The 11,302-nt window shown below is 42.7% G+C and overlaps 1 protein-coding gene across 1 annotated transcript in view; it reads right to left on the bottom strand.

Moving 5' to 3' along the window:
- Window positions 1-2,493: 2,493 nt before the first annotated feature.
- Window positions 2,494-11,302, bottom strand: part of LOC124775868 (dehydrogenase/reductase SDR family member 11-like) — a 28,311-nt gene continuing 19,502 nt past the window's right edge. Inside the window, exons 4-6 of the mRNA XM_047250702.1 lie at window positions 5,963-6,092; window positions 2,760-2,906; window positions 2,494-2,535 (exon numbers count right to left, since the gene is read on the bottom strand). Coding sequence (XP_047106658.1) covers window positions 2,494-2,535; window positions 2,760-2,906; window positions 5,963-6,092 — 319 coding nt within the window. The remainder of the gene's footprint in view (window positions 2,536-2,759; window positions 2,907-5,962; window positions 6,093-11,302) is intronic.

The raw sequence follows: 11,302 nt of genomic DNA, 5'->3' as shown, positions 1-11,302 counted from the left end.
GTGTAATGTTGCATTGACATACTGTCCTCAATGTCTTTGAACACAGAACACTCACCAGTCAACGTTATTGTGACTGTACATCTTCCCCCTGTACGTCTTTTCAGGGTTGCACTTGGCCCTGACTTCACTCTTATGGGGTGACAATGCATGAGCGCATCGAATAGCGCAGATGGAAGAGCTCTTGGAACTAAAGGATATTCGGCGAATGGACTGCCCTGTCGGTTCTCCGACTTAAATCCCATCGAGGACGTGCGGGTTTCGTTGGAGAGACGTATTGTAGTACGTCCAGATGCAACAACGAGAATCCAGCAGTGTTCAGCAGTACCAGTGGAGGCACGGAACGCCTTACCACAGGAACTCGTTATCAACCTTGTGGCATTCGGAATAGGGCTTATGTCCATAGGAGCTTTTTTTACTTCAAATAATCGTTCCTGTCATATCTCTGAATATTTACCATTCCTCCCAGTACATGAATTTTGTATTTTGAACTTAATCTGTAATACCAACACATGTCCAACACTCATACAAAAGTTATCCGTAGGCGAATAAGACTACTGTGTATGTAACGGCCACTCTTATTTCATAAACGAAGTGCTTTAATGTACTTTGTAATTTGTTAATCGTAATTACTTGTACGTCTTTCATTAGCTTTTAGTTTGTCAACAAAGTCCTTTGAATTTTGTTACTTGTACAGAAGTTGGTGTATGTGTCTATTATTAATGATTTGCTGGTCTTGGACCTGTTGATGATAACTTAGAAAATTTTATCCATGATAAAAATAATCTTCCTGCGTGGTTAAGACAGGTAAGCACGAGGGTAATCCCAAAAGTAAGGTCTCCTACTTTTTATAAGTACAGAACTCTGTTTGTGTGGGAGTTGGTCACACTGTTATGAAGAGTGCTTCACGCGCTGTGAGTAAACATGCGCACGCCGCGCTGAGCGGTCAGTCTTGGCTTGGCAGCCGTTGAGAATGGAGCTCCCGCTGGGTGTTACCGCCAAGTGCGAATTGCGCGCAGTTATTCGGTTTTTGAACGCAAAGGGCACTGCGCCGATTGAAATCCATCGCCAAGTGACGAAAGTGAGTCGTACATTGATGTCAAAAATGTTCGTAAGTGGTGTAGAGAGTTTGCAGCTGGTCGGACCGAAATTCACGACGAACAAAGCAGCGGGAGACTGCCAGTTTCTGAGGAGACAGAGTTGAAGGTTGAGCAAAGCTTGCGTGAAGATCGGCGGATCACCCTGGATGATCTCTGCACGTTGGTTTCTGAGGTTTCCCGAAGCACCGCTCACACAATTTTAACGGAAACATTGGATTACTGGATGGTGTGCGCAAGATGGGTGCCACGCATGCATGCTGACTGAGGACCACATGCGGCAACGAGTTGATGCTTCCCGCGCATTTCTTCACCGCCTTGCAGCCGAACAGGACAACTTTCTGGACCCCAATTGTCACGGGTAACGAAACCTGGGCATATCACTTAACATCTGAGACCAAGCAAAAATCACGCCAGTGGCGGCATCCTTCTTCGCCAAAGCCGCAGAAATTCAAACAAACACAGTCTGCCGGTAAAGTCATGACAATCGTTTTCTGGGATCGGAAAGGGGTATTGTTAGTCGACTTTATGCTCACTGAAACCACAATTAACGCTGACAGGTACTGTCTGAAAAAACTCAAACGGGCAATTCAGAACCGGAGAAGAGGAATGTTGAGCAAGGGCTTACACATTCTCCATGAGAACGCTCGCCCACACATCGCTCGACAAACCGTTGCTCTCCTGCAACAGTTTGAGTGGAACATAATCACCCACCCACCCTGTAGTCCTGACTTGGCGCCCAGTGACTATCACCTGTTCCCAAGGTTAAAAGAACATTTGGCCGGAAAGCGATTCAGCTCCGACGACGAGGTGAAAGAAGAGGTTCATAGCTTTCTGAACAGCATGGCGGCTAGCTGGTGTGACATGGGTATACAAAAACTACCACAGCGTCTACAAAAATGCATCTACAGAAAGGGTGATTATGTCGAAAAATAGCTAAATGTTCAAGCTGTAAACTGATGTAAAGCATTGTAGAAGTAAACAGGTCTATGTACTTATAAAAAAATAGGAGACCTTACTTTTGGAATTACCCTCGTAAATTCTTCTTTGTAAAGGAAACCTTATTCTGATTCTTCGTCTTTTCAGACAATTTCATTAATAGCAGGACTTTTATACATAGCGCAACTCCACTCATACAGCGTAATACGAAACGTTTTCATCTTTGACAACCACACAAATGACCGGCATTCTGTGAAACAAAAGCGTGAAACACGTACAAGGGCTTCAATATGTTCCACGTAAAATAGTAAACGTGGAATAAGCAGATTTCAATATACAAATGTATTTTTGTTGTATTATGTCAATGTGTTTTATAATGACACAGCTCACGAAGATCCAGCATCACACAGCGTTACTTGTCTACAATAGCAACATCTGTAAGTCTCCACTATTATTGTCCTTATGCAGCACTGCCGTTTGGACGTAAAACGATGTCATGAACCTGCAACATCAAAAGAAAGTGTTTCAATTGTTAAGCGCAGTAAAAGCGAAAAAAAACCTGCTTTGCGCAACAGTAGTGTCAGCTAAAAATTAGGACACTTACTACCGATCGGTTTATAAGAACGTAGTTCAAAACACGTGACACTTTCGAAATACACAAGGCTTCTAAGCCGTGATCGATAAACTAAATTATTTTGCGCTGAAAGAACTGTGAAAGAAGCTTACCTGTACTCGAGGATGCTGGGATAACATGTAAACCACGGCTTCTGCTACATCCTCTGGTTCCATGTACGGGGCTCTATCGTAAAGGTCTTTAGGCCAGAATTTCCCGTTGTTTAGCAGCTCTGTCTTCACAGTGCCCGGAGAAACTGCCTGTAACGGAATTTCGCTCTGTGAGTTTGACAGCTTCTCTCTTCTATACAATGTAAAACTTGTCAATGAAATAGGAAATGTAGCACAACGTAATGGTAATGCTATGATTCCCTGTTGCTACATAAAGAGGCTTTGATGTGGCAGCCCATTCTCCTCATACACAACAGTCTGGTAACATCTTAGAATGGAGCATAGACTGACAGAGTAGCCAATAAAAACCAGGTACGTGGGACAGCAATAAAAAGTGCGCACCGTCTTCACGTTAGCAATTTTTGTAACACTCTCTGGAGTTCCGTCAAAATTATTATCATCACCTTTCCTTTTATAGTTATTATTATTATTGTATCTCCTACTATGATGGTGACGCACATTTCTTGTGAGAACGGTAGAGACGCCCATGTGGTATGCCATTCAACTAACCATAACAACAGCAAACAAAGTTCAGGTTCATGCAGATTCAAAGTTCAGATTCATTTTTATCCTCACCTTCTACATCAAAACTACGAAACGTATCTCACCAATAATCGCTTATTCGAACCCAAAAACTAACATAACTCATCTGGGGAAAAATGTTAATATTTCTGTCTCGTTGTTCAGTAAGGTAGCAATAACGCGTTGTTCATTATGCTGTGAACCCCTTGCGATAGATACTAATTCTCAAAGGTATTTTATTGAAATAGCAAGCAACAATGTGGCTCAACCTTAAAGCACCTCTAAGTGAGTAAGCGAATTTCTCTTATCACAGATTGTAATATTACGCAGATAAAAATAAGTATTCCATCACTCAAGCCTTTTGTCAGAGTCCATTACATATGATTATGAATCAATTTTCGTCGACGAAGAAGTCGCTGGAAAGGAAGCACGAATATACAGGTAGCATAGCTGGAGATATAAATCGACCATAACCGTTCCAAAGGAACCATCCCAGCATTCACATTAATCTCTTTCGAAAACTACATCAGCCCCATATCTGAAAAACTGCAACAGGAATTGAGCTCCTCTCTTCACGACATCTAGTCCACTGTCATGACCACCGTGCCTCCTCCCACGGTAGAATCCATCTAAAACTGCAAGAGTCGTCCGTTGCAACACTCTCAGCCATCAGCATGTCACCAAAGAGGGAGGACTGAGAAAATTGCAGACAAATGTTCTGGGTACTTCGTAAGGAGGGTATTTACTCCAGATCTTCTGGGGATTCCGTCATGAGGGGACGCGATTTCACTTTGCCAGCTATTCACGCATTAACACAGGGAAATAAAGTTGGAATACCGTCCTAAATGCATTACAAAAAAATTTTTTTAACTAATTAAGCGCGCTAGCTTACTAATGAAGGAAATGTAGGGTCGAATACATTTTTATTTATGCTGTTTCAATACATATTACTATCTCTTCGACTCTTAAAATTATATAAATTTCTCTTCGGCCTACGATTTACATTAATAAATGTCGAACTGACTTACAATAGAGAGGAAATTGTACAAATATACAACTTTTTAAATGTTTGTGTAGTTCAAACATGAATCAGGAACACAGGCTGGTAATAATAATATGCTAAATATGGAAATTAGGTGATACAAATGGAGGTTGCAAAATTAGTTACAGAACGTCTGAGAAGAAGAAATTCCGAAAGCTGGAGTGACGTTGCATTTGTTACACTGTACATCATAGTTACTCAAAAGGCGTTCTGCGGAACACTGACTTTCCGCGGGAAGTGAGTAAGTACTCCGTGAAAAACTATTAATAACATGAGGTTTTTTCGATATCGTTACGATATTGAATATTTTTAAACTTTTATTATAATTTCTGTATTATTAGCTATGATTTAAAATTGAAGTACTCACTGAACAAAACAAGTTTTTCAGTCTTCAAAATAAACAATGCGTTCCATCAGAGTACCAAGATCCCCCAAGTGTTCCGTCAGAGGAAAAGTTTGGGAACTCACGGTCTACGTGAAAGAACACAGGTGGGTTAAATATGCTAGTCCAAAAATGGTTCAAATGGCTCTGAGCACTATGGGACTTAACTTCTAAGGTCATCAGTACCCTAGAACTTAGAACTACCTAAACCTAACTAACCTAAGGACATCACACACATCCATGCCGGAGGCAGGATTCGAACCCGCGACCGTAGCGGTCGCGCGGTTCCAGACTGTATAAAAATGCTAGTGACCCAACATACTCTGTAATGGACAATGTAAAGTTTGGTAACTATCGTTACCAACAGTTCTTGAGAAACCAGACGCTGGCTGAAACTACGATAGTGTGGTAAGGAACATACGTTTGAATACTGTAGCTTCTGTTAGACTTCATAAAGATAGTGAGAAATTCAGAACTGAAAGAAGAGCTCGAAGATGCAATATCACGAAACCTACTCTCTATAACCCCAGGTAAACAGCGGAAACCAAAAAGGGATACGTGTTACTAGGATGTGCCTGAAACACAATTGTTTTGCCTATAATAATATACTACTAGATGACGGACATTTTCCATTTAGGGTAAATGCAAAGTATTGCTGTATGGACAATAAAATAAATAATCAGAAGAATCCAAAAGTCCTTTACTGCTTTTGGGAAATAGGTGTTGTGCCCAAAAGGAAAAGTTTATAATCAGTGTGTGCGACCAGTTCTGAATTACCGAAATGAGTTATGAAATTGTATTGAGTTGTTCATCAAGTGAGAGAGATAGAGATGTTGGTAAGAACTATAAATGAACAGGAAACGATGAAATTCATCAAGAAACAAATTAGAAACAGTAATGAAACTGAATGAAACATAGGAGTCTGTTAATGACAGTCCTGTTCTTACCGGTCTAAACACCAACTATTCGTGATATCCTATTAAAAAGATGGACAAACATGCTCACATTCGGTAAGGCTAAGGCAGAAGACATGTTAAGAGTAAATACCTACACGTGTCTCTGTTACCATTCTAGAAAGTATGGCGAGAAACGTACTTATTGAGTCAAATAATCTGCATTGTTTCTAGAACAAGAGATTTGATGCTATTTATCCCTGCTTGGTCCCGTTAAGGTGCAATTTAGTAACAGATGTTGACTTACCCCCACGCGAATCTTGCTCTTTTTGGCGACGAGGTCCTTCCTGAGGCCTTCGAGCAGCACGTTGACGGCGTGCTTGGTGGCAGAGTACATGGCGGTTTCTGTTCCGAACGCTGGCAGGTGTGCAGTTAAGCTGGAAACAAGGACAGGAAACTGTGAGACTACCTGCAGTCCCGGACAAACAACAGATACAAGATGTAACGTACTGCGCATACATAGGAAAAGAAATCCACTACTGTACAGCTACACTATTGATGAGAAACAGCTGGAGACAGCGTCTGCCGTAAAATACCTAGATGTAACTGTCCAGAGCTACCTTAAGTGGAATGACCATATGAAACAGATAGTGGGAAAAGCAGACCCAAGACTCCGATTCATCGGAAGAATCTGAAGGAAATGTGACTCATCCACGAAAGAGGTGGCTTATAAGGCGCTTGTTCGCCCGATTATTGAGTATTGTTCATCTGTCTGGGATCCCTACGAGTTAGAACTGATAGAGGAGGTAGAGAAGATCCAAAAAAGAGCGACACATTTCATCACGGGATCGTTTAGCTGGCGAGAGAGCGTTACGGAGATGCTAAACAAACTCCACTGGCAGACGTTACAAGAGAGACGTTGTGCATCGCGGAGAGATTTACTATTGAAATTTCGGGACAGCACTTTTCGGGAGGAGTCAGACAACGTATTACTTCCCTCCACATACATCTCGAGTATTGACCACGAGGAGAAAATTCGAGAAATTAGAGCCAATACAGAGGCTTCATTCTTCCCATGCACTATTCGCGAGTGGAACAGGGTTGGAGGGATCAGATAGTGGTACAGAAAGTACCCTCCGCCACACACCATTAGGTGGCTTGAGGAGTGTGATGTATGTGTATATGCAGATTCTTAATGGAGAGGAACCTATGTGCGGCAAATAATATCCAGTCAAGGAGAGTGTTAACGAACTGTCAAATTGCAAAATGCTAACTTTCACCGCAATGTCACAGATAATAAAATGTTCTGGGCTTTTACACCGAGATGGAAAGGATTTCACTTTTAAACCCAACGTTTCGTCCACATCTTCAGAGGACATTTTCAAGGGCTATCGTAGTTTCTTTGAGTGCCCGATTTACACCGTAGCTGGCTGCTGACTGCAGTAAAATTTCGTCTACGCCAGCTCCCACGCAGTGGCGTGACGTCACATGTTTTAAATACCCGCGCGCAGTTGGCCGTTGTCGACTGCCGTCGTCAGCTATTGCTATCACCCCATGGTGGAAGACTGGTACACATCTTCTTCAGCACAGGGATCCAAATGTCATTCCATTTCACACCCTCGGGTGGGGGGAGGGGGGGGGTGTTACAGTACTCACTGCTGGCAGTCTTGCGCTCACCGTCTGTTCACGGAGCAGAATTAGAGGATAAAGTTTGAGATATTTGTCCGAATTTCCAGATTTATCTTTCTCATCATTTCCCCGAAATCATTTCAGGCGGATACCGAGGTGGATTTTATTCATTCTCTGTACTTTCCTTTATTGTTTGATTTTGGTACTTATTATTTTATATTTTTCCCTCTTGAATACCCCTCGGACAATTTTCTGGTCTATTCCAGTCCGCTCTTGTACTGGCATTCCAGCGACCTCGTCGAAGAATACAAACATTTTCATTCATATTACAGAGCCAAGAGCGTCTTGGTTTCGTCACATTTGTTGAGCCACGTCAAAAACCGCCCTGGGGAAACTGAAGGTAATAATCGGTCAAATTTAATAAAAACATCCTAGTTTTCGACTTGAATGACCAGTTAGAACAACGATGAGTTATTATTCTTGTAATTCAGGACTACATCTGCATTGCCACATGTTCTTGCCAGTTAATATTAAGGAGCACATTATATGAGAGCACTGTGTAGACTGTCTTGAGAATCCTAAGAAATATCCGATCTCGCCCAGAAAATCTTGATGATCTGCGGCTGTGAAAACGCATTGCTCATCTGCATATGGTGCATCTGACCTAAATTAAATGTAATTGTCAGGAAACAACCTCGTTCAATTGGAAATTTCGTAGGTGATACAAATAAAGATTCGTGTGATTGAATGTGTTACACTAGATACGGAGGTCATTAAAAACCACAAAGTATAGCAGGTCATTCCTTTACGTAATAGAATCAGGTGATTTGAACATCTACAGATGGCGGTAGTATCGCGTACACAAGATATAAAACGGCAGTGCACTGCCGGAGCTGTCATTTGTACTCAGGTGATTCATGTGAAAAGATTTCAGACGTGATTATGATAGCACAATTGGAATTAACAGACTGAACGCGGAATGGTAGTTGGAGCTAGACGAATCGTACATTTCATTTGGGATATTGATAGGGAATTCAACATTCGAGACCTACAGTGTCAATAGTGTGCCGAGAACACTAAATTTCAGGCATTACCTCCCACCACGAACAACCCAGTGGCTAATGTCCTTCATTTAACGGTCGACAGCAGCAGTGTTCGCGTAGAGTTGTCTGTGCTAACAGACAAATAAAACTGGGTGACATAGCCTCAGAAATCAATGGTGGATGTGCGACGAATGTATCATTTAGGACAGTGCGACGAAACGTTACGTTAATAGGCTACGGCAGCAAATGACCGACGCGAGTGCCTTTGCTAACAAGCACGACATCGTCTGCAGGGACTCTCCTGGGCTCGAAACCATATCGGTTGGACCCTAGGCGACTGGAAATCACAGGGCGGTCAGATGAGCTACGATTTAACTTAGTAAGAGCTGGTGACAGGGTTCGAGTGTGGCGCAGACCCCACGAAGCCATGGATCCAAGTTGTCAACAATGCACTGTGCAGGATTGGTGGTGGCCCCATAAAGGTGTTTACATGGAATGGACTGGAGCCTATGGTTCGTCGTCCTCTTGGAAACCATTTGCAGCCGTCATGGACGTCTTGTTCCCATACAACGATGTAATTTTTGTGGATGACAATGCGCCATATCACTGGGCCGCGATTGTTCACGATTGGTTTGAGGAACATTCTGGACTGTTTGAGCAGATGATTTGGCCACCAGATCGCCCGACATGAATTCCATCGAAGATTCATGGGACGTAATCGAGAGATCGGTTCTTGCACAAAATATTTTACCGGCACTACTTTCGCAATTATTGACGACTATAGAGGCAGCGTGGCTCAATATTTCTGCAGGGGACTTCCAACGACTTGTTGAGTCCATACCAAGTCTAGCTGCTGCACTACACAGAGCAAAAGGATGTCCGACACTATATTAGGAGGTACTCCACGACTTTTGTCACCTACTACAGCGTAAATTTGCGACTTGCAAACTCATACATATGTATGAGAACAGTTAATACATTATAGAACTGCTTCTTGGAAGTAATTCCTTGATTTGCTGTGAAATGTCAATTTCGTTCTAATGTGAGAGGGTAGAGGTATCAAATTGTGTGCTAACAAGAGTTTCACTACGTGGAATTCAAATCTTCCGTGGACAGAGTTCACACAGTATGTAATGGCGAAACCAGATTTCACATTATAATATAGACAGTAATTGAGAAGATCTAAAGACTATTCAGACGTCTCGAATCGAAATAATTACGTAATTTAAATGAGAAAAAGAGCCCCAGTTTAACATAAAGTATTTTCGAGGGATAATCACAGAGTTTTTTAACTGTCACCTTGACTAAATAAAGTTACGTAATTAATTTCGTGATTGTTGGCAGGTTGATGTCTGCAGTTCTGATGCACATTGATATTCACACCTCACTGTGCCGTAGCACTCCACTAGAGGAGCCAAAAGAAAATGGCACAGCTATTACTTTCTTGTCATGTGTCAGTGAAATCTGCTCCACATATCTTCACAGGAATCGTCGGCGGCCCAAAATCAAGGCGCGGGCTATGAGCATTTCAGAATAAACTTCCAGTATAGTTCACGAACTAAAATAGACACCTTGCAGGCTCAAAAAGAAGTATCAGATGGAAAAATTATCAGAGTACTTACGCAAGACATCGAGTATAGTAAGTAAAACTAAACTAAATTCCGCCTGAACACGCCGTGGAGGCCCAACGGTACCGATCGGCCGCCGTGTCATCGTCAGCCCATAGGCGTCACTGGATGCTGAGATGGAGAGGCATGTAGTCAACACATCACTCTCCAGGTCGTATTTCGGTTTACGAGACCGGAGCCGCTACTTCTCAAACAAGTTGCTCCTCAGTTTGCCACACAAAGGCTGAGTGCATCCTGCTCTCGAGCAGCGCTCGACAGACCGGATGGTCACCCATTCAAGTTCTAACTCAGCCCGACAGCGCTTAACTTCGGTAATTTGACGGGAACCAGCGTTACCATTGCGGCAAGGTCGTTGGCAGTATAGCAAGTACTTGCAATAATTGAAGCAACGAGAAGATTGGAGACGTAAAGAGTCAAACTTATTAAAGCACAGTCTAAGTGAAGTGTAAGATTAATCATTTAGGACATCGTCATGACTAACAACCACTTTGTTAGAGCAGCCCACAGAAGTCAATATCTCTGTATACATGATTAACCTTCAAATCACACGTTAATTGTGAAGTATTCCTCACACGGAATACTTTCATAAGATCGAAAATAGCTGTAATTAAACTTTGTTTACTCGAACCAGCAAACTTCGAATAAAAAAAAGGAGTCTGCTGTTTCTGATTCTACACGACAAAAGATAGTAAACATTTTCCAGAAATTCTTCTTAGCAAAGCAAAGGAAAAGTTCGTCGCAACAATTCTTCTCCAACGAAACGAAAATATACTTTTTTTATCATTGTATTTGGTCCTTGCGGATGTCGCAAGACATCCTGTTCAAGTTCGGTGGTTCATCCTTCCACTCAGTTTTTTATTACAGAGGCCAACCGGCTCTCTGACCGAACACGCTGAGCTACCGTGCCGGCTATACTCTTGAGAGTGTAGATTACGTTCTCTTGACCAGTGGAGAGTCTATCTCTAAATAAAGTACGTCTTCATAGTTCTATCGAGCAGCACAACGTAACCACGGCGCAGAACACCACGGATCGGAACACAGGTCGCGAGAGCGCAGCCGTCCGGATGGCGAATGGAGCGTCCAATCCGAGGCGCTGTCCAAACGGTGGTAGTATATTAGTCGCTGGCAGGCGAGGGCGGAACTGACTCTAGCCGGCTCCGAGCGACCAGAAATAATAGCGGGGCGGAAGGTTACAATTTTCCTATCGGCTATCGAAATCGATCCCTGCTGCTATCTTCTACGGGCTCTGGCTGCTTACCGGGAGGCCCAAATAGGGGCTGAGCCGGATACCACGGAAACGAACCTGAATGCCTGGGACGAGCTGACGATAACCCGCTACGCAAGAAT

Source organism: Schistocerca piceifrons, chromosome 2 (assembly GCF_021461385.2).
Source record: "Schistocerca piceifrons isolate TAMUIC-IGC-003096 chromosome 2, iqSchPice1.1, whole genome shotgun sequence".
NCBI classification, from domain to species: Eukaryota; Metazoa; Arthropoda; class Insecta; order Orthoptera; family Acrididae; genus Schistocerca; species Schistocerca piceifrons.
This window is presented reverse-complemented; position numbering and strand designations above follow the sequence as displayed.